General features: G+C 44.8%; 1 protein-coding gene across 2 annotated transcripts; it reads left to right on the forward strand.

The window, feature by feature from the left end:
- Positions 1–1,535: 1,535 nt before the first annotated feature.
- On the forward strand, positions 1,536–16,356 carry LOC144605584 (uncharacterized). Of its 2 annotated transcripts, none has more exons than XM_078421014.1 (7): positions 1,536–1,639; positions 4,270–4,590; positions 6,501–6,821; positions 8,245–8,362; positions 10,750–10,844; positions 13,821–13,867; positions 15,683–16,356. In XM_078421014.1, exons 1-7 carry the CDS (start codon positions 1,603–1,605, stop codon positions 15,974–15,976), a joined length of 1,233 nt encoding a protein of 410 aa, XP_078277140.1. In that variant the 5' UTR covers positions 1,536–1,602; the 3' UTR covers positions 15,977–16,356. The 2 variants fall into 2 exon arrangements, with proteins under 2 accessions (XP_078277140.1, XP_078277141.1); XM_078421015.1 differs by having other exon boundaries at positions 10,753–10,844.
- Positions 16,357–24,399: the final 8,043 nt, after the last annotated feature.

A 24,399-nucleotide genomic window follows, 5' to 3' on the forward strand; every position in this document is an offset into this window, starting at 1 on the left:
GACTGCATTGATATTTCTTAACTGTATTGGTGTATTTCGTATCACACACACGTCGATTTTTTTCGAGGAAACAGAAATTTGAAACTCTTCCGGCCAGATATTTTGTGCAGGCTCGGCGTAGTTTCATGACCAAACTTCCTGCTGCCTTCTTCCTATTCTATGAATCTTTACAGAGGGTCTGTTAGGCTTGAGAAGTAAGAGCTGGGTGACAAATCATGAGATTTAGTTAAATTTTGTCAGTGAGCATTATGTTGGCACTCTCATGGTTAAATGGACTCTGATATCTTTACGCATTCTCTAGATTCAGTAAGTGGAAATTCTGAAATTACTATCTTCGGTGAAATATTGTCAGCTGTTGACAGCACTGGGCCTGTACTTGCTGGAGTTTAGAAGGTTGAGGGGGGACCTTATTGAAACTTGCAGATTAATGAAAGGCATAGATAAAGTGGATGTTGAAAGGATGTTTCCACTGGTGGATGTGTCTAGGACCAGAGTTCATAGGCTCAGGGGGTGAGGAGGAACGTCTTTATCAGAGGGTAGTTAATCTGATTGTCCAAATGTTTCATCTCGAGGCCTGTACATTGCATTTATATCAATGATATCGAACAATTAGATAAGACAAATGCAACATACAGTCCAATAGAGGTAAAGGGCCCAATTGAGGATCAGGAATAGGGCTTGTTATTTTTTTTTTGTGATATTGAAAGATCATCATTCCAGATAATAATTAGAAGAGGAAAATAACGGCACCTGTATAATTAGCGCCGTTCTGTGAGTCTAAACATACACTGTTCCATTATTATTCAAGGTGCTGGTTTCCAGTGACTCAGTCTAGCTGCGTGTTTCTTACACAACGTTGCAGGTGCACCGAGAGGAACTCACAAAAACATTTAAAAGGGAAGTTGTCAGATAGGAATTGATAAAATAGAAAACGTTGATTGGAAATTCAAGAAAGGAATACATAAACTTGCCAGATTTAAAAAAATGCGGTTTTGGATTTGAAGCTACTGATTCGGCGACAACAGGGACTTATTGTGTACCATTTTATTCTAGGCGAAAGGATACAATTAGTCAATGTCATGGAAAATAACTGAGTTGTGACTTAGTGTGGTGCAGTTTATTTAATGTTCATCAGCAAACAAGTTAATTGAGGAACTCAATGGCTCAGGCCTTTCGCGTCAGGGCCCTTCTGCAAATCTGATTCAACATAAATTGAGGATACCAGAATTAATCAAAAACTTAATGAATTCACAAATTAAATAAATTAGAAATAATGGCATTGAGTACTGAGCGAGTGATGCAACAACTGATCATGGGTTCAAATCCTACTGCAACAGAAGAAGAGTTTAAATTCTGGCTATGAAATTTACAACTATTTCCGACATGCAATGGAAATGCAAATTTAAGATGTTGTAAAATTGAGCTGAGAGGACGTCAAGTGCAGACGTGTGATATTTTTATCATCTGACGTGCTGCAGTTTCACAAACCAACTTCCTGCTTTCTTCTTCCTCATTCATATTGCACGTAGAATTAATCTCAAGCAGTTTTTTAGTTGTGCGAATTAAGATCTAAGCGACGGGTTGGTCTCTGTGAAGAAAAGAATGTGGATTCCAATTCTTCTCGTTTGTTCTCTACACGGTGAGTGACAGAGAGAGAGAGAGCTGAAACTTCTGATAACCAGTGTTAGTTTTCACAGCAGTGATGGCTGTCATATATGGAGTGCAAATGTGCAAACACTCAGCAAATGTAACTGAACAGTATTGACATGTATTTTCGTATCAACACCGTTGTACAGCAGGGCGCGGTGGGGCAGCGGTAGAGTTGCTGCCTTTCACGTACCAAAGACCCGGCTCCGATTCTAATTATCCCGAGGGTGTGTGGACAGTGTTAATGTGCGGGGATCGCTGGTCGGGCGCGGACTCCGTCGGCCGAAGTGCCTGTTACCGCGCTGTATCTCCAAACTAAACAAAAAAATCATTGCCAACGCATCTTCAACTCTTAATTGTGAATGTAAAAGAAGATCGATTTGCTTTGGCGGAGGTTTATTATTTTTGCGTGTATCGACGTGCGGTGAAAAGTCACGCTTCAGTCAAGTCAGATTATACCTTCCAAGCAAGACAAACTCAGTGAAATAAATAGAGGAAAGGGACAGATGCAGAGTGCATGATTCAACATCGTCGTAAAATCTTCGCCTACAAGATTATTAATGTTATTAGAGCAACAACTGGTGGTGATTTAGCAGTAGAAAGGACTTTTAAAAAGTAGATGGATTGTAGCGGATTCAAAAATTAAATTGTGGGCGTAATTCAGCGGTCAGGCCGCGTCTCTGGAGAACATGGATGGGCCACATTATGGAGTCAGGACTCTTCTTCAGTCTAATTATAGTGGAGGGGAGAAAGCTGGAGGAGAGGTGGGTGCCGAATAAAACCAGGCAAGCGATGGGCCACATTATGGAGTCAGGACTCTTCTTCAGTCTAATTATAGTGGAGGGGAGAAAGCTGGAGGAGAGGTGGGTGCCGAATAAAACCAGGCAAGCGATAGGCGGATACAAATGAGGAAGGTTATTTGGCAGTGGGTGGGGGAAGGCCCTGGATGAAATGCAGACAAGTAGTTTTGAGATGGGGAGAGAAGGGGCCGTGAATTGTGAAGGCAGAAAATGGGATGCCGGTGGAAAGGGACGGGTAGGAGAAAGGGAAAAGGGGACGTGATACTGGGAAGAACCGATATGCATCGTTAGGCAATTAAGGACTGAGATTAGGAAAAACTTTTTCACCCAGAGGGTTGTGAATCTCTGGAATTCTCTGCCACAGAAGGCAAGGGAGACCAATTCACTGGATGTTTTCCAAGAGAGAGGTAGATTTAGCTCAAAGGACTAACGGAATCAGGGGATATGGGGAAAAGGCTGGAAAGGGATATTGATTTTAGATGATCTGCCATGATCATATTGATTGGCGGTACTGGCTCGAAGGGTCGAATGGCCTACTCCTGCACCTATTTTTCTATGTTTCTATGCATCCAGTTGGGCGTGCTGGGTGGGGTGGGGGGGGGGGGGGGGTGGCACAGGGAAGATGGAGGGGGGGGGGGGGGGGGGTGGGGGGTGGGGGGAGTGGGTGGAACGAGCGCTGTTCTTTAGTTGCCTCAATTAGTAGTCCCTTCTTGGACCATCACCTGAAAAGTCGCCACACTCCCGCGTAAGTAGAAATAACATTAAAGCGCAAACGCACCCCTTTAATTGGTAATCGATCTAGTTACTGTACTTCACTTCTCACTGAAAGCAGAACGTAGATAACACCTAGAAATTCTCAATTTGAAAATACATCCTTTTTTTAAAATTTAGTCGTCGATTTTTTTTTAGTTCTCTAATGCTCGTGGGTGGAGGATTGCTCTCGCAATAAGTCATCATTTACTTCTCATTTTGTTTTGCCTCCAGAGTTGTGCTTTTGTCTAATTCAGCAGGGCTCAACCATAATCCGGAAGCTGCTGTGATACTGATTGCGAGCGTGACTGGATCACTGTCCAGAATCCCATATGTTTTCCTGGACGTGTTTTTTTTCACTCGGCCAATAAAGCGAGCCATTTAGTTGGTAGTTCAAAGTGAGGTGATATGACGAATATTGTACTTTGCAATGTTTCCGGACGAGGAAACGCCGGCAATGCTGAGGGGGCAGAAGAGACAATGTTGGTTTGGAAGATAGACACAAAATGCTGGAGTAACTCAGCGGGTCATACAGCATCTATGGAGCAATGGAATAGGTGCTGTTTCGAGATGTAGAGCCCCCCCCCCACAGACTGAGAGTCAATGGAAAGGGAAACGAAAGATACCGACGCGTTGTGTAGAGAGATATAGAACAAACGAATGAAAAATATGCAAAAAAGTAACAATGATAAAGGAAACAGGCCATTGCTAGTTATGTGGTAAGTGAGAACGAGCGTACAGACAATGAGATTCAACAAGAAGACTTTGAAGCTGGTACGACATAGGTGGGGGTGGGGTGGAGAGAGAGGGTATGCATGGGTTAGTTGAAGTTAGAGAAATCAATATTCATACCATTGGGATGTAGCTGTCCAAGGGAAATATGAGATACTGTACCATACCAATGGGTTGGAGATGGCAAAGACGCTTCGAATTGAAATGAGGGCAAGTCCATGCAGTGATGGATGATGTGGTCCAGTGTTGGTGTGGGGGTGAATGTTGTCCAGCACACTCCTGATCATTCCGAATGTTCACCCGATTTTCCTGTTAATTTTCAAAACATTTTTGCTCTCAGTTTCAGGTGCGGTGTGGGCAAAGAAAAATGTAAGAGGAGTTGTGGGAAGACCGATCAACGTCGAATGTCACTATGCAGCAGAGTACCGCTCACGCACAAAATACTGGTGCCATGGGTGGTCTCGCCAGTGTACAGTTTTAGTGGCAACAAATTGGCAACACGGACGGAGGGGAAGAGTATCAATCACAGATAACACGACACGAGGAATATTTACTGTGACTATGGAGAATCTTCACTCTGGAGATACAGGATGGTACAGCTGTGGAATTTCTACATCTGGTCTCGATCCAATGTTTTACGTTCATCTACATGTATCTGACGGTACGTTTCTGAGCGATTGACTTTATGTCTCCACTGAAATGCCTGCTCCATGTTTTCTCCGGGAAGGGTCAGGGCAGCGCCGATATCCCGAGGCTCCGCAGCGGTGCAGTGACCTGCGGGGAGCGGGCGGGGGTGGGGAAACCCCACTCATGTTGCTCTCACGCAGTGCGGGCTCTGTCTGGCCACCCACTTCAAGTGGGATGCTCAGCACATTTCCCTGCCTCTGAACTGTATGAAACGTCACCCTGTCAGAAGTTTGCAATCCCACTCAAACTAATAATTCGCCAGGAACAGATCAGTGAGAAACAAGTGTTGCCCGCGGTCTGAATACCCGGGGAATCATGAACAGGGAATCAGTCCCCAGAGCTGAACAGACTGCGTTCAGTCCTCCCGGAGCATACCAGCCCGCTCCCCGCCCCCACCTCAGGGATCAGTCACTCCCTCCCCACCCCGCTCTCTCTCTCTCTTCTCTCTCCCTCTGCCCCGTCGATGTGCCCCCATCGCCAACTGCCACTGTCCACCCACCGCCCGGCAGCCAGCCAGCCTCTACACCCGGCCCAATCTCTGTGGAAATCTGAGTAAAGCAATCCTAATCAGCTCGTTCAGGAAGGTCCGGGCGACCTCCACCTTTCTCCGAGTTTGTGAGCTTCTCAGACCGGCAATATCTCTCGCTCTCTCCACCCCAATATCAGCACCGTTGGACTCTCTTCCTTTTGCAGGTCAATTAATCCAAGCACAACTCTAGCCCTTGTCTATAACCTAGCGGGTCAGGTAGCATCTGTGGAGGGAATGGACAAAACCATCTCGAGTGGCGACCCTCCTTCAGCCAGACGGAGCAAGGGAGCAAGGGAGCAAGGGAGGGTAACGCTGGAATTGAGAGATGGCAACGGTACCAATCCTGGCGAGTGATAGATGACAGATACACATGATGGGGTTTGATTAACAGGCGGGTGGAGTAGGTGACTATATGTGAGGAGATCAGATAAGGAGAGAAGAGGAAAAGTGAAATGTGAAGCCGGAGGGAGGGAGGAATGGAAGTGAACACGGAGAGGGGAAAGAGGCGGTATAAAAAGGAAATGGGGGATTCAGAGTTGGGAGATGAGACGAGTTTATGATTGTACAAAAGCGGGGATGGAGGAAGGGTTGCGGGGATGGGGTGGGAGTTGTATGTGGGGGGGGGCGATAGTGTGTATATGGGCTATTGCATGCTAGCCAATCGTAGTGCTTGTTAGTCCCGCCTAGTACGTGCTTTATAATATTAAGAACTCGGCTACCCCAGGCAGTAGATTAGCAGCTCGGAGCTGTAATGTACTGCAGGTCCTATGCTGTCAGTGCTTCAATAAAATGATGCGTTGTATCTTAGCGTGTACTTAAGTACTATGTTACGGTTCTTAATATTATTTTAAAAAACGTACTAGGCGTGACTACTACTAACAAACACTACGATTGGCTCGCATGCAATAGCCATCTACAGTGAGTGAATTTCCACAGAAATCCGTGAATACAATATTCATACTATTGCGTTGTCCGATTGTCAAGGGGAATATGAGGTGAAAATTTGTTTTGGCAACGGACGAACCCAAGGACAGAAAGGGCGGTATGGGAACGGGAAGGGCGGTATGGGCATGGGAAGGGCGGTATGGGAATAGGAAGGGCGGTATGGGAATGATCAGGAACCAGGAGCTCCAGGCTCGCTTGTGGCGGACTGAGCGCAAGTGTTCAGCGAACCGGTCTCCAAGCCTACGTTTGCGCTGGCCGATATAATGGCCGAGGTCATATCGGGAGCACTGAAGCAGGGGACGAGGTAGGCGTGTACCTCTTCGAACGTCGAGTTACAAAGGTGCGAAAATGGAAGTGTCTTTGGTTTTCGGATGTTCACTCTGTGTCCATCGTTTGCTCCTTTCCCACAGAATCCGTGTCTGTTCCTGTGCTTGGATTTCTGTCACCAGCCAATGTCTCTTGTGTCGAAGGCTCTATGACAGTGTCCTGTAAGTCTGAGCGGGGATCTCTTCCCATTAGCTACAGCTGGTATGAAAAGACATCGTCCGTGGTTTCAACGATCTCAAATAACAATACCCTGGATCTACGTTGCCAATCCTTCAAACGCCAGCACCATCAATATTACTGCAGAGCCTCAAATAAACGTGGGACAAAGAATAGTGAAATGGTCAACGTGGTCGTGTCGAACATCACAGAGAAGTGCAGTTATGTGATGAAATTGGGTGAGAATGGTAAGTGCTGGAGGGAATGACTGAATCGCCAGTTTGATTCCTGGGATGTTTTAGCGTGGCGGGGAAAGATGGATTGGGATGATTCTGAAGACCCCAAAAGATTCACAAATAAATAATATTCAATTTTTTAAAAGACCTTGAAATATTGGTATATATTTATATACCGGAGGTATACAATTATTTATAAAGCAGAAAAAATACAGGGGAGAGACAGAGAGAGTGGTCGAGGGGGGGAGAGAGAGTGGATGGGAGTGAGAGTGGGGGGAGAGAGTGGGGGTGGAGAAAGAGTGGGAGGAGAGAGAGAGTGGGGGGGGAGAGCGAGTGGGGGAGAGACAGTGGGGGGAGAGAGATTGGGGGGAAGGGAGTCGGGGTAGAAGGAGCAGCGGTAGAGAACGGGAGCGCGGGGAGGGGGAGTGTGTCAGAGGGTCCGGTGAAAATGCGCCACCACTTGCGGGTGCTGCTCCCTCCCTGTCTCCCTCCCTCCCTCCCTCTCTCTCTCCTCTCTCCCTCTCTCCCAGAGCCAGCGAGATCTGCGCCGCTGCTCCACTCTCTTTCCCGGCCCCGTCTCCCTCTAACGCAGCGAAATAAGAACAAACACAAGTGTAGTTGTTGTTCAGAAGCCCCGCATCCTCGGGGTCAGCGGCGGCGGCGGCGAGGAGGGAAGTTCCACTTGTGTTTGTTCTTATTTCGCTGCGTTATAGGGAGACGGGGCCGGAGACAATAGTACAGGAGTGGCGCAGGTCTCGCTGGCTCTGGGGAGAGGGAGAGAGAAAGAGGGAGGGAAGGAGTGAGAGGGGAGAGAGGGAGGGAGCAGCCCCGCAAGTGGCGGCGCTCCTTCACCAGACCATCAGACACCCTCCCCCACCCCGCGCTCCCGCTCTCACCCGCTGCTCCCCCCCCTCCCCATCACACCCCACCCCCACAGATCCTATTCATGTATCTGTCTCAATGTCTTTTAAGCGTCGTAATAGTACTTTCCTCAACCATCTCCTTTGGCAGCTCGTTCTATACACCCACCAACATACGCGCAGAAACGTTGCCCCCCTCCCCACCCCCCCCCCCACCCCCCGAGCAAGGCTGGCTCCCTGGCTGGAAATTTCCCTTACGCTAGCACAGGATTAGACAGGATTTGCAGTGCCATCAATCTAAGCCATTTCACTGCCTCAGCGGCATCTCTGCGTCCCCGGTACGTAGATATAGGAATACAGCAGAAAATATCAGTGAATGCGGACAACACTCATATTTGGAAGCCTCTCTCGTTTGATGCAAAAGACGGCAATTGCACTGAAGAAAAATCACCTTGTACCCGAAATGAATCAGCCTTTTCCCCGGGTAAAGATATCCGATCTGCCATATATAGGCGATCTGGCGTGATTGTCGAAGACGTTCAAGTGAAAGTGAATTTTACTTTTTGTCTTAACAGCACCTGGATATTCTTGTGAAACATCCAGAACAGAAACAGTGACAAGTGCATCTTCGGCAATTTCAAATATAAGAACCAGCCACAGTGATGGGAAAACCAGTCGATCCGATTCCTCAAGGTACGGTATTTATCATTCGATTAGCCACGCTTCAAGAGAGCAAAATATAATTTGGAAGAGGAATTCATTTTGACTTCAATGGGACCTAACATTAGACATCGGTATAACTGAAGCACCAGTACCCATTGGAATCCGGCTGTACAAAAGCAAGTTGCCTCCCAAACTACGTAGTAATCATTTTGGCATTAAAAAAAGAAAATCAATGATTATGTTGCACCATGGCTCATTAAAATGGAAATGGGACCAATAGGAGCCATTGATGCTGGTTTGTAGCAGAGATGGACACAAAATGGTGGAGTAACTCTGTGCATCGGACAGCATCTCTGGAGAAAATGGATAGGTATGGCAGCATCAGTATGTATCACACTGCTGTACTATGAATTTTGTTGGGAAACAAACCAATGTTCTTCTCAGGTTGTATTCTGTGCAACAGTCACATATGACTGCCCCATCACTCACCAAACGTAGAAACATAGAAACATAGAAAATAGGTGCAGGAGTAGGCCATTCGGCCCTTCGAACCTGCACCGCCATTCAATATGATCATGGCTGATCATCCAACTCAGTATCCCGTACCTGCCTTCTCTCCATACCCCCGGTCCCTTTAGCCACAAGGGCCACATCTAACTCCCTCTTAAATATAGCCAATGAACTGGCCTCGACTACCTTCCGTGGCAGAGAATTCCATAGATTCACCACTCTCTGTGTGAAAAAAAAGTTCTCATCTCGGTCCTAAAAGACTTCCCCCTTATCCTTAAACTGTGACCCCTTGTTCTGGACTTCCCCAAAATCGGGAACAATCTTCCTGCATCTAGCCTGTCCAACCCCTTAAGAATTTTGTAAGTTTCTATAAGATCCCCCCTCAATCTTCTAAATTCCAGCGAATACAAGCCGAGTCTATCCAGTCTTTCTTCATATGAAAGTCCTGCCATCCCAGGAATCAATCAGGTGAACCTCTGTACTCCCTCTATAGCAAGAATGTCTTTCCTCAGATTAGGAGACCAAAACTGTACGCAATACTCCAGGTGTGCTCTCACCAATGCCCTGTCCAACTGCAGCAGAACCTCCCTGCTCCTATACTCAAATCCCCTCGCTATGAATGCCAACATACAATTCGCAATATTTACCAAACTCCAGCAACGTTTTGTTTGACCTGTTCTGGTGTGGCACTGACGGGGAAGTTCCTGGTGAATTAATGGCCAACGGCATGGCCCTTGATATCCCTTGTGAGCGCCACGCTGAAAGGTTGGTCAGAACTTCAATATCGATCACTGTAAATGGATGAAATGCCCCCATTCTTCAAGGTGCCGTCTGTGGTGGCCGCATGCAAGCACGCTATATGCCCTGAAAACATAACGAGAGGATTTCAGTACAGGAGTAAAGAGGTTCTTCTGCAGTTGTATAGGGCCCTGGTAAGGCGACAGCTGGAGAATTGTGTACAGTTTTGGTCTCCTAATTTGAGGATGGACATCCTTGTAATTGAGGTAGTGCGGCGTGGGTTCACGAGATTGATCCCTGCGATGGCGGGACTGTCACATAAGGAAAGATTGAAAAGACTAGGCTTGTATTCTCTGGAGTTTAGAAGGATGCGATGGGGATCTTATAGAGACATGTAAAATTATAAAAGGACTGGACAAGCTAGATGCAGGAAAAATGTTCGCAATGTTGGGGGAGTCCAGAACCAGGGGCCACAGTCTTAGAATAAAGGGGAGGCCATTTAAAATTGAGGTGAGAAGGAACTTTTTCACCCAGAGAGTTGTGAAGTTGTGGAATTCTCTGCCGCAGAGGGCAGTGAAGGCCAAATCACTGGATGAATTTCAGTGAGAGTTAGATAGAGCTCTGGGAGCTAGTGGATTCAAGGGATATGGGGAGAAGTTGGGCACAGGTTACTGATTATGGATGATCAGCCATGATCACAATGAATGGCGGTGCTGGCTCAAAGGGCCGAATGGCCTCCTGCACCTATTTTCTACGTTTCCATGCTTCTAAGTCTTCTTCAGTATTTGTTGTAGATATTCCACAATTGTGTTACCGAACAAATGTTGGCCAGACACTCTGCATCTTTCAATTCGCTCTACCTACTTACACGAGTTGGGTTTGATTAGATTTATGGATTGTATTTTCTGATTTGACGGCATAACATGCAAAACAAAACTGTTCACTGTTCCTCCGTACATGTGACAATAACAGACCAAACCCAAATTCCAAAACCTAAACCAAACCACTTGCTTTGCATTTCCCACAACCCAACAACGCCGAAATGCATTTACTGGGCTGAACACATTCTAGGGTTTTGCAGGGTACTGTATAAATACTATATGTTTCTTCTCTACAAATAGTTAAAAATCCGCTGTATTCCGACGATAACTCTTTCTTTCTTTCTCCAGCAGATCTACTTACATAATTGTGCTCAGTGTCACCGGGGTTCTGCTCGTTGTGATATTCGCTTGCCTGCTATTGTATGTAAGGAATAGGCACAGGGGTGAGTTTCCACTTGTTCTTCATAACTTCATAACATGTGATAATTTTTGACCAACTGGTAAATAATTGGAATTTATTCTAGTCAACCAAGAACCAGAGGTGAAGTGTCCTTGTCTAGCTTAATGAAATGGTAAAACTATGGAGCCGCCACTGCATGTAGGTGATAGATCTGCTTAACTCCACATAGAAACATGGAAAATATGTATAGAAATAGGTCATTCGCCCCTTCGAGCCAGCACCGCCATTCAAAATGATCATGGCTGATCATCCAAAGGCAATACCCCGTTTCTGTTTTCTCCCCACATTCCCTTTCAGAATGGCAGGCAGTAACTAGTGGGGTACCGCAAGGCTCGGTGCTGGGACCGCAGCTATTTATAATATATTATATAATGTATATATACATTAATGACTTGGATGAAGGGATTAAAAGTACCATTAGCAAATTTGCAGATGATACAAAGCTGGGTGGTAGTGTCAACTGTGAGGAAGAGGCTATGAGGTTGCAGGGTGACTTGGACAGGTTGTGTGAGTGGGCGGATGCATGGCAGATGCAGTTTAATGTGGATAAGTGTGAGGGTATCCACTTTGGTGGGAAGAATAGGAAGGCAGAATATTATTTGAATGGTATTTATTCACAAAAAGCTGGAGTAACTCAGCAGGTCAGGCAGCATCTTGGGAGAGAAGGAATGGGTGACGTTTCGGGTCGAGACCCTTCTTCAGATTATTTGAATGGTGTCAAGTTAGGAAAAGGGGACGGACAACGAGATCTGTGTGTCCTAGTGCATCAGTCACTGAAAGGAAGCATGCAGGTACAGCAGGCAGTGAAGAAAGCCAATGTAATGTTGGCCTTCATAACAAGAGGAGTTGAGTATAGGAGCAAAGAGGTCCTTCTGCAGTTGTACAGGGCCCCAGTGAGACCTCACCTGGAGTACTGTGTGCAGTTTTGATCTCCAAGTTTGATGAAGCATATTCTTGCTATTGAAGGCGTGCAGCGTAGGTTTACTAGGTTAATTCCCGGAATGGCGGGACTGTCATACGTTGAAAGACTGAAGCGACTAGGCTTGTATACACTGGAATTTAGAAGGATGTGAGGAGATCTTATCGAAACGTATAAGATTATTAAGGGGTTGGACACTTTAGAGGCAGGAAACATGTTCCCAATGTTGGGGAAGTCCAGAACAAGGGGCCACCGTTTAAGAATAAGTGGTAGGCCATTTAGAAATGAGATGAGGAAAATCGTTTTCAGTCAGAGAGTTGTGAATCTGTGGAATTCTTTACCTCAGAAGGCAGTGGGGGTCAATTCTCTGAATGCATTCAAGGGAGAGCTAGATAAAGCTCTTAAGGATAGCGGAGTCAGGGGGCATGGGGAGAAGCAGGAACGGGGTACTGATTGAGAATGATCAACCATGATCACATTGAATGGCGGTGCTGGCTCGAAGGGCCGAATGGCCTCCTCCTGCACCTATTGTCTTTTGTCTATCCCTGGATTCCTTTAGCCCTAAGAGCTAAATCTAAATCTCTCTTGAAAACATCCAGTGAATTGGTCTCCACTGCCTTCTGTGGCAGAGAATTCCACACATTCACAACTCTCTGGGTGAAAACGTTTTTCCCCATCTCAGTCCTAAATAGCCTACCCCTTATTCTTAAACTGTGATCCCTGGTTCTGGACTCGCCCTACATCCCCCACCAATGCATTTTTAGTGTTCTCCACTTGCAGCATCTCACGAGGTTAACCCGCTGCTTTTATCAGGAGTAGTTGCTGTGGAATCATTCAGGAGTTCCGTTTCCTGGATAATAAAGCCCGAGACTTATACATGGAAACAGGGCCTTCTTGTCCAGCTTGTCCATGGCGACCAAGATGCCCATCTACGCTAGATTGATTTGCCCCTGCTTGGCCCCTGATGCTTTCCTATTACCATAACTGTCCAAATAGCTTTTAAATACTGAATAATTGATTAGTATCTCATCTGGCACCGTATTATGTATACATATCACTATCTGTATGCGGAATTGCTCCTTAGATTCCTATTTAATCTTCCCTTCGTATTTGAAATCGGCTGGTCCATAATTTATAATTACTTGGAAAGAGACTGTGTGCATTCACCCTATCTATGCCCCTTGTGTTTATCTTGCCTGCCCAACTTCTCCCTATAACTCAGTACACTATAATCCTTGTATTATCCACATACATCATTTCTGCAATGTTTCCAGTCGAATCGGATCCTCCCTACATCTGGATGAACACAATACTCCAAGTACAGACCACCTCCCAATGTCTATAATCAATGTCCTTATTGATGAATGCCATCATGCCAAAAGCTTTCTTCTCCACCCTCAACACCTACGATGCTACGTTGAGGGAATCATATATGTAATCCCACCTCATTATGTCTACAACATTTCCCAGGGTCCTTCCATTCACGGTGAAAGTCCTACTCTGGTTCTAGTTCTCTTTTACTCTCGGTACACATGAAAACACTTTGGATTCTCATTATATTCGCTGCCACAGCCAACTCAAGCCCAGCTTTGATGGCATTTCATTTTCTGAGCAGGGCACTCTTGAAGTAGTTTCTGCCAGACAAGAGATCTCTTTTGTTTTCCTTTTCACTATTCTTTACCTGACTGAAAATTAAATTGAAACTTTCACTTCTTCCAGTAAGGTATTTCCTGGCCTTTCTCCCATTGCACACATCAACAACAACAACAATGAAACACCAGTGCGGAATTGTTCAAAATGGATGACATTCGAGGCAACAAATGGGCTTTAATGGGTCTACTGAATGAAAGACTGCATAGCAGCGCGATTTAAATTGGAGCAAGCATTTGTATCGCAGAAAGTTGCGATACAAACAGTTTTATGGGAAGGAAACCTTTCCAGAACGTCGGGGGTACTCTGTAAAAGTATGTAACACATAGATGTTGAAACGTGACCTGTATATTGACATGGTCCTTACAACAATAGCATTGTATTTTCCAGAATCCAAGAGCAACACACATCACAGAGGCAAGGCAAATGGAACCCAGGTAAGGACATTAAATATGAATCCATTGACTGTTTGAAACTTTACAAAATCAGATTATAGGGGACTACACAGGGCATTCAGTCCCACCAGTCCTCTTCAGTATCCATACTATACACAAACCTCTAAATACCCCTCTACATGAAAGCACATCAGCATATCTGTGTAATCCTTATTTTCCCTCTTGTGTTTATCCAGACTTTACTTAAAAGCATTTCACCTGACTAGTACTTGGAGTGGCGTCAATATTTAAATGTTATTGGCAGGTGCAGAATACGTTTAGCCATAATAATAATAATAATAATAATAATAATAATAATAATAATAATAATAATAATAATAATAATAATAATAATAATAATAATAATAATAATAATAATAATAATAATAATAATAATAATAATAATAATAATAATAATAATAATAATAATAATAATAATAATAATAATAATAATAATAATAATAATAATAATAATAATAATAATAATAATAATAATAATAATAATAATAATAATAATAATAATAATAATAATAATAATAATTTCCTTTATTCGGCCCACACCGGGGAAATTTACAGTGTTACAGCAGCAAAGTGGATAGCAAGAGAGCAAGAGATCATTCATTATAAATAAAAGATACCTAAATTGTCATCAGTTTTCTGTGTGTTCTTAGCTGTTATTGTTGATTCGTCTGCTGGGAGCAGTGCTGGTTGTGCTGTCTCAGAGCAGCAGGAAGGAAGGACCTCCTATATATCTCCTAATATCAGAGAAGAGTCTTTGCTAATTGCTAAACAAACATACCTCTTGGTCCTAAATACCGATGCATTATCAGAAAAAAACAGGAGAAGTATAGTCTGGGAAACCAGTTGATTGTTAAGTGATCATGGGTTTTCTCACTTTATCTCTTGAACTTGACCCACTCATAATGTCTTATCATTTATTTTAGTGCTGCTGTGAACACTGTCTGTTGGAAACATATTCTAATTTACGTGACACAACTTAACTTGATCACACTTGACCATTTGACACACTAATTCTGCATTAGTACCTTATTATTTTTCAACTTGACGACCAAGTTGAGTGATGTTTTTGTCAAGTTAAATAAATTGGGCTAGATTTGTCAATTCGTTGCAAAATCTCAATTTTAACATCTGCCTCTCCGCTTTGTAAAGCTTATTACTCAAGTGAGAATGTCACAATCTTCTGCTCTATGGATGACAACAGGAGCAGGGATATAATGAATATCCCGAAGGAACTTGCATTGCTGAACGGTGATGACTTTATGGTTTGGTTTAGTCTATTGTCACGTGTACCTAGGTACGGTGAAAATCTCTTCGTTCTGTGCTACCAGTCAGGGGAAACACTATACAGGATTACAACCGAGCCGTCCACAGAGTACAGACACAGGATTAAGGGAATAATGTTTAGTGCAAGATATAATCCGATTAAAAATAGTCCGAGGTTCCCTGATGAGGTCGACGATAGTCAGGGGCGTTCTCTGATTGTTGACACGGCGGTTCAGTTGCCCGTTAACAATTGGGAAGACACGGTCCCTGAATCTGGAGGTGTGCGTTTCCGCACTTTTGTTGCCCTTGCTTGGCCGTCACAGCCTTTTTTGGCAATGAATTTCACTGATTCACCACCCACTGACTGAAGAAATTCCTTCTCATCTCATTTCTAAAGGTACGTCCTTTTAGTCTGAGACTCTCCAACTTGTGGAAACATCCGCAAACTCGCTATGTGATTGACTTGGAATAGTAAACTATACCTTCCGCCTTCCATCAGATTATAAATTGGATATTTATTTTATTTTATTTTAGGAAATACCAGCACTGGAAAAAAACGCTGCTCATGCGAATCTGCAGTATTCTCGAGACGACGAGGCAGCTGCCCAGTTAGCTGACAATGACGGTGGAATCATGTATGCAGCGGTGAAGTTTCAAAGGAGATCGAGAATGGGACAGTCCGTAACCAACAAAGGCAACGTCATCTCCCAAGGAAAGCACTCTGTTACCAGTGAGGACAATGTCACCTATGCAAATGTTAAAGTTCCAAGGTCCCCTGCCAACCTGCAAGATTCTGCACAGACAATTTATGCCAGCGTTGCTTCTTAGGAAAACTATTTATCGGGACTGTGTTCTTTGCGGCCTTCTCTTCGCTCCACTGTTTTGTCAGGTACCTCTGGGATAATCTATGCACTTGCTAAATTTGTCAAGCTTTTACAAAATAATCCTTTCAAATCGCACCCCTTTCCCAATTACCCCATCATTGGCAAATGTATTCAATTACCATTATATTCCATGACTCCAAACAACAGTAATCTAGTGGCGATATCCATCCTCACACAGACACAAATAATCCAACGTAATTCCTTTCATTGGTCTGGCTAAAAATATGAGTTAAAATCTATAGCGTTTTATTGTCAAATGTCCCATACAGAACAATGTAAATCTTACCTATATAAAGCTAGTACTATGCAAGTAATATAGCAAACGAGAAAAAGTTCAGTATGTGTGTGTTGTGTTTGTGTGTGATATATAATATATTATATTACAATATTATATATCATATATCATATATATTTTATTAAAAATAGACACACACACACTAACACACACACACACACACACACGCACACACACACACACACACACACACACACACACACACACACACACACACACACACACACACACACACACACACACACACACACACACACACACACACACACACACCAAACAATAATTGCGCAAAAAGATAAAACCAATGCCACCCTAGTCCATGTCGGTCAGAGTTTATTTGGAAGTTGTTGTGTTTAATAGCCTGATGGCTGTCGGAAAGAAGCTGCTCTTGAAGCTGGCCGTTATAGTTTCCATGCTCCTGTACCGTCTTCCCGATGGCAGGGGTGAAATAAATTCGTGGCGAAGGTGGTGTGGCCCTCTGATAATGTTGCTCGTAGTGCCGAATAGCATACTCCTGCACCTATTTTTTTCTATGTAAAGGTGCAGCGCGGAAACAGGCCCTTCGGCCTAGCGAGTCCACGCTTCCCAGCGATCAACCCGTAGATTAGCACTATCCTGCACACTCGGGCCAATTAACATTTTTTTTGCAGAAGCCAATCAACGTCTGTGTCTTTCGAATGTGGGAAGAAACCGGTACACCCGGAGAAACCCCACACAGTCACAGGGAGAACGTACAAACTCAGTAGAGACAGCACCCTTGGTCAGAATCGAACCCGGGATACTGACGCTGCAGGCAGCAACTCTGCCGCTGCGCCACCGAATTCAACCCACTCAAGCATAACATGCAGCGACTGACCAGAACACCACTGCTGACTGCAGCACTCCTGGCAGTTGAGAGACTTTACCCAAATATAATCTGTCCTAGATCTAACTGGAGGAACTTAAGGAGGGACAATATGGCTTATATCAGCAGAGATGACATTAAATCTTAAACTAAGCTCCACAGTTATGGTCAGGCATGATGGCACACTTGCCAGAAATGGCAACTTGAGCAGCAATGATTCAACAGCTGGCGATGGCATAAACAGCTGATGCAATCGTGCTTTTCATCACTGTTTAGAGGAAGTAGATAAAGAGGAACTGAAAGCTGGAGGAGACAGTTGAGTTACGACAGAGACGAATGAAATGAAACCAAGGTTGAAATTTCTGGGAAACATCTGTTGGGTTGCTTAAGCTGGTTAATAATATCAGGAACTGATGCAAAATGTTACAGTAAAATGGAAAGTCTATGAGATATTATTGTGTGCTGCAAATGTTATATCTTACTCGTACCTCGGGATGACTAAAGTCAGCTTCCTTGCTGCACCGTGGCGCAGCGGTAGAGTTGCTGCCTTATAGCACCAGAGACCCGCGTTAAATCGGGTGCTGTCTGTACGGAGTTTGTACGTTCTCCCCGTGACATCCTTTGGTTTTCTCTGGCATCTCCGGTCACCCCCCCCCCCCACCCCCACACACACACACACTCCAAAGAAATACACATTTTTTGTAGGTTAAAGTGCTTCGGTAAAGATTGTAAATTGCCCTTAGTGTGTCTAATAGTGCTAGTGTACAGGGATCACTAGGGCCTGTTTCCACGCTGTATCTCCAAACTAAACTAAACCAAAGTAAACTAAACTAAACGTGTTGGTTTGTAGGTTAATGAGCTTCGGTAAAGATTGTAAATTGTCCTAAGTGTGAAGAATAGTGCAAATGTACGTCAATCGCTGATAGGCGCAGATTCGGTGGCCGAAAGGCCTGTTTCCGCGCTGGATCTTTAAACCAAACTAAACTAAACTAAACTAAACTAAGCTAAACTAAACTAAACTAAAAAGTGCTTCCAACATTTTTGGTTCTGCTTCAGATATCCGTCATAAGTTTTTGCCCTGGTCCCTGCTAGCTCACCAATACTATCCATACAATTTGAGTGCAAAGACATATATAAAGGTGTAAAGACATCTTGACACGACGTTACATATTTTCATGCAATGGTGACCATTTGTCCTTCTAATTTTTTTACTGTCTTTCTGGTAAGATTCGAGGATTCATGTACAAGAATGCCCAAATCTTTCCACACAAAAATATTTTAATCCCTCGCCATCTAATAAGTACACTGGCCTTCTATATTTGCTACCAAAGTGGATAACTCCACATTCTTATTCCACCATTCTGTTTGCCCGTCTTCATCCCCTGGAAGTCTCCCTGTAACCTCGTCACAACTTATTCTGCCGGATAATACACCTGATTAAGTTGCACTCGGTCCCTTCATCCAAATCAATAGGGCAGATGGGAACACTTGGGGCAGCAGCACTGAACTCTGTTTTGCGCTCCACTATTCACAGATCGGTCACAGACTCCCAATCTGAAAATGACCCGAAAATTCGTACATTCTGTTTCTAATCCACAAGCAACACATATTGCATGCCAGCACCTAACATACCAATTTTATAAATCAAATGTCCTTTAATGACCTTGTGCCATCTTGTAAAATGCCATCTTAAAGTCTAAATTCATCACAACCTTTGGTTTCCACTTTTTTTTGTCCTGCGCTTTAAAAGTCTGAAAAGTCTGAACCTGGATAGAGTAAATGCACATATCCTTTTACTCGGAGTAGGGGGGATCAAGAAACAGAGGACATATATTGGCAAACGTCAAGACTATATCTGTTTCCAAAACTCCTACCGTATACCTATCGTTTCCCGCTCTGATTTTAATTTTGTCACCTCTCTCAAAATTTATTTCCTCACCTTGGAGCTATTTTTAAACCAATGCACGGCTTCCAGCTGCTCCAGAGACTTATACTCTGTTAAATTCTGTTCTATGCATTCGAATTACTGTAATTATTTTTCATAAGGATCAATGAATAGTAGTGTATTAGAACGCTTGTTCATAAACTGTTGTTGTCAATGAAGTGTCTGTCTCATTTGTGTTGTTTAGACTGCACCTTTAGTGATGAAGGACAGACTGCATTCAGACTGCTGGTTATTCCTCCAGCTGCCAATCGTTTAGGACGTTTAAGAAAGGCAATCAATTAATCTTTCCGACCATGCTATCCCATCAGAACAAAATTATGCAAGGACGTTGTTCTGAATATTAGTGTTATATTTCTCTCCAGAGATGCCACCTGACACGCTGAGCACATACAACATCTGACAAAGATAAATATTCTTCACGCTGACAAAGATAAATGTTCTTCACACGGTAAGCGAGGAGACTGGGAAATGAGACCAGAAGCTGCTTTGAATTTTCAAACGCCCCACCAGGGCAGGGATATTCGAGAGGTGCTGAAGAAACATAGAAACAGAGAAACATAGAAAATAGGTGCAGGGGAGGCCATTCGGCCCTTCGAGCCAGCAGCACCATTCATTGTGATCATGACTGATCGTCCACAATCAATAATCCGTGCCTGCCTTCTCCCCATATCCCTTGATTCCACTAGCCCCCAGAGCTCGATCTAACTTTCTCTTGAATCCATCCAGTGATTTGGCCTCCACTGCCCTCTGTGGCATAGAATTCCACAAATTCACAACTCTCTGGGTGAAAAAGTTCTTTCTAACCTCAGTTTTAAATGGCCTCCCATTTATTCTCAGACTGTGGCCCTTAGTTCTGGACTCGCCCAACATTGAGAACATTTTTCCTGCATCTAGCTTGTCCAGTCCTTTTATAATTTTATATGTCTCTTTAAGACCCCCACTCGTCCTTCTAAACTCCAGTGAGCTAGAGATACTTTTAGTTTTTAGTTTAATTTAGAGATACAGCGCGTAAACAGCCACTTCCGCCCACAGATTCCGCGCCAACCAGCGAATCCCGCACATTAACACTACCCTACGCAAGGGACAATTTACACTTTAACCAAAGTTGGAGTGCGGGTGGAAACCAGAGATCTCGGAGAAAACCCACGTGGGGAGAACGTACAATCTCCAAATAGACAAGCACCTGTAGGGATCTATGGGATCGAACCCGGAACTCCGACGTAAGACAGCAGCAACTCTACCGCTGCGCCACCTTTTATCTTCCCAAAATACACCACTTCGCTCTAGCCTGATTTAAATTACAAATGCCGTTTCTTTGCCCGTTTCCCACTTGATCTGATGATTTGTCGGATTTGTGGTTTCGAGAAGTTGCAGAAAAAGTTCAGATTTTAAAAACTGCAAATGCTGGAAATGGAAAACAAAGCGAGATGGTGCTGCTGTCTACCGGCACACTGGCAGACATGGTAGTCCTGGCTGCTGGGAGGACGGAGAGACACTGAGAAGTATAAATATGTTTCATGCATTGTGAGGAGGAGGAGGTTTCTGACGGGCAATTTGGCTGTCGCTTTGAAATGTAACATCTGAGTAGGTGACATTGTCCTCATCAGTACTGGAGTGTGTCCCTGTTGATCCCCTTCGAAATTGCACTCGTGCCTACACAGTTTGATTTTGATTAGACAAATGGGGAGCTTCTTTGTTGCTTTGAATGTCCGACACTGTTGCGTAAACGATGCTCCCTTTTCCTGCTGGTAATTCCTGAAATGTAAAACAAAATCCAAGATTTGTCTGATGATTTGTCTGATTTGTGGTCAGTTTTAATCACCACTAGGCCAAGTGGACCCGTTGGTCCCAAACCTCCTGCATTGCTGCAGCTCCCCGCCCCCTCCCACCCTCCCCTCCCCCCTCCCCTCCCTTCCCCCACCCCTTCCCCTTCGCCCCACTACATCCCCCTCAACCTCCCTTATCCTCCCTCCCCCACCTTCCCCTCCCACCCTTCCCCTCCACCCCACTCCGTCTACCTCAACTCCCTCTGTCCTCCCTCCCTCCACCCCTCCCTCCCCAGGAGATAGATTTAAACATTAAAAAGTGAATAACTAAAAATAAAACAGCGATTTCAATTAAAATCCTTCCATTACCACCAAAGGGACGACGATGAGTAAGTTGGGCCGAAAATTATTGCACTGTCGGGTACAGTTTTGGCTGTAGTTCAGGACCAAACAAACAAACAAACGAGAGTGTTAGTATATAGATGTTATAGGGTAGATGCTGTTGAATTGGATAGGATGCAGAGAAGACTTACAAGGATGTTGCAATGACCTGAGGGCCTGACCTACATGGAGGGGTTGAGCAGGCTAGAACTCTATTTCTTGGAGCGCAGGAGGATGAAAGATGATCTTACACAGGTGGACAAAATCATGCGAGGGATAGATCGAGTAAATACACTGAGTATTTTGCCCTGAGTAGGGGAATCGAGAACCAGAAGACATAATTTTAAGAGGACGTGGAAATGAATTAACAAGAACCTGGTCAGTATCTTTTTTTACTCAAAGGTCGGGAGGTATATGAAACGAACTGCTGACGGAAGTAGTTATGGCAGGTACTATCGCATCATGGAAGAGAAATTTGGACAGGTGCATGAATAGGATAGGTTTAGAGGGCTAAGGGCCAAGCAACGGCGGGTGGAACTAGTGGACATTGGGCGTGTTGGTCAGCACGGACAAGTTAGACCGAATGGCCTGTTTCCCCTTTTGTATGACTCGATGACTATGTAGATGGATGGGTCAGATTCCAACCTGGCGGCTCTGGCTGAGATACAGAGATGGTGGATATTGGCGAGTGTTTGATTTTTAGAATATTCACTCAGTGTGTGACTGTCTGCTCCTTTCCCACAGAACCCGTGTGTGTTCCTGTGCTTGGATCTCTGCCACCAACCAATGTCTCCTGTCTCGGGGGCTCAGTGTCAGTGTCCTGTGAGTCGGGCCGGGGATCTCTTCCCATTAGCTACAGCTGGTATGAAAACACCCCATCTGTGGATTCAAAGATTTCAGACAACAATACCCTGGATCTACATTGTCAATCCTTCAAACACCAGCACCATCAATATTATTGCACAGCCTCAAATAAACGTGGGTCAATATCCAGTGAAATTGTCAACGTGTCCATCTGCAGCAATGGTGTGTCCTGCAGTTTTCTCGTGAAAATCAACGGCACTGGTAAATAGTGGAGGAAATGAGGAGAAGAAGCGGAAGTGGGGGTGGGGTGGGGTGGTTTATAAGAAGCAGAAATAGACCATTCAATCATGGCTGACCTATCTTCTCCTCTTCACCCCATTCTCCTGCCTTCCCCTGATAACCCCCGACACCCTCAATACATGGTTTCTGGGTTGCAGAAATAGATTTCGCCGTGCTGGTGTAGGCCAGCATCCTGGCGAGAACTTCCTCTTATATTTACACAGCTTTAAACTAGGTTTGCAGTGACATCTGTCCAAGACCTTTCACTTTCCCGCCATCATCTCCACATGACCGACACACAATTATGGGAAGAGAACGGAAATTATCAGTAAATGTGGCCACAGTTAACTCCTAGAGGACTCTATCAGCTTTGGTCCACTGTGTTAATTTTGACCATTAAGTACCCTCGATACTAATCCCATTTACCAGCCCCTCATCCATAGTCTTCTCAGACTTGACAATTCAAGTGCCTCCCCTATCTAGGTATTAAAATATTCCTTGTTCCGATGACCTACAAATATTCTACTCCTTAACCCAACCCCATGTTCTCCACTTGTACGCACATCTGCTGTGCTGATTTCCCCACGAAGTATCCTCTCTGTGTTTCTCATAGCTTTGCACTCCTGTAATAGGTTCCTCCTTCCTCTCCTCTGTGGAATTTAAAACCCCGTCTATCCAGCTTCTCCTCCGATCTGTAATGTTTCATCGCAGGCATTATCCATCTCATGAAATCACCCCCTTTAGTTTAGTTGAGAGATCCAGCGTGGAAGCAGCTGCCTTTCACGGGTGCACTAGTTATATCCTACTCACTAGTGACAATTTACAGAAGCCAATTAACCAACAGTTAATTTCTTCCCACCCTGTTTCCTGTAAAATCTCTATCCCTTACTCCCATTTCCTCCGTCTACGCCGCATCTGCGCCGAGGACGAGGTGTTACATACGAGGGCATCGGAGATGTCCTCATTCTTTAGGAAACGAGGTTTCCCCTCTTCCATTATAGACGAGACTCTCACTGGGGTCTCCTCAATATCCCGCAACTCCGCTCTAGCTTCCCCTCCCATTCGCAACAAGGATAGAGTCCCCCTTGTCCTCTCCTTCCACCCCATCAGCCGTCGCATACAATAAATTATCCTCTAACATTTCCGCCACTTCCAACGGGATCCCAATACTGACCACATCTTCCCATCTTCACCCCTTTCTGCTTTCTGCAAAGACCATTCCCTCCGTAACTCCCTAGTCCATTCGCCCCTCCCCAACCAAACCATGAACTTTCCCTTGCAACCGAGGGAGATGTTACACCTGTCCCTTTAACTCCCCCCTCCACTCCATGCAAGGACCCAAACAGTCTTTCCAGGTGAGGCAGAGGTTTACCTGCACCTCCTCCAACCTTATCTGTTGTTTCCGCTGTCCCAGATGTCAACTTCTCTACATCGGCGAGACCAAGCGCAGGCTCGGCGACCGTTTCGCTCAACACCTCCGCTCAGTCCGCCTTAACCAACCTGATCTCCCGGTGGCCCAGCATTTCAACTCACCCTCCCATTCCCAATCTGACCTTTCTGTCCTGGGCCTCCTCCATTGTCAGAGTAAGGCCCAGCGCACATGGGAGGAACAGCATCTCATATTTCGCGTGGGCAGTTTACACCCCAGCGGTATGAGCATTGACTTCTCTAACTTCAAATAGCCCCTGCTTTCCCTCTCTATCCCCTCCCACTTCCCAGTTCCCCCACGAGTCTTCCTGTCTCCTACTACATCTAATCTTTGTCCCGCCCCCTCCCCTGACATCAGTCTGAAGAAGGGTCTCGGCTCGAAACGTCACTAATTCCTTCTCTCCAGACATGCTGCCTGACCCGCTGAGTTACTCCAGCATTTTGTGTCTACATTCGACTTAAACCAGCATCTGCAGTTTTTTTTACCGACACAACCCACAAACCTGCACGTCTTTAGAATGTGGGATAAAACAGGTGCACTTGAAGAAAACCAAAGCGGTCACAGGGAAAACATGCAAACTCCGTGCAGACAGTACCTGTAGTCAGGATTGAACCCGGGTCTCTG

The sequence above is a fragment of the Rhinoraja longicauda genome, chromosome 24 (assembly GCF_053455715.1).
Source record: "Rhinoraja longicauda isolate Sanriku21f chromosome 24, sRhiLon1.1, whole genome shotgun sequence".
NCBI lineage: Eukaryota > Metazoa > Chordata > Chondrichthyes > Rajiformes > Arhynchobatidae > Rhinoraja > Rhinoraja longicauda.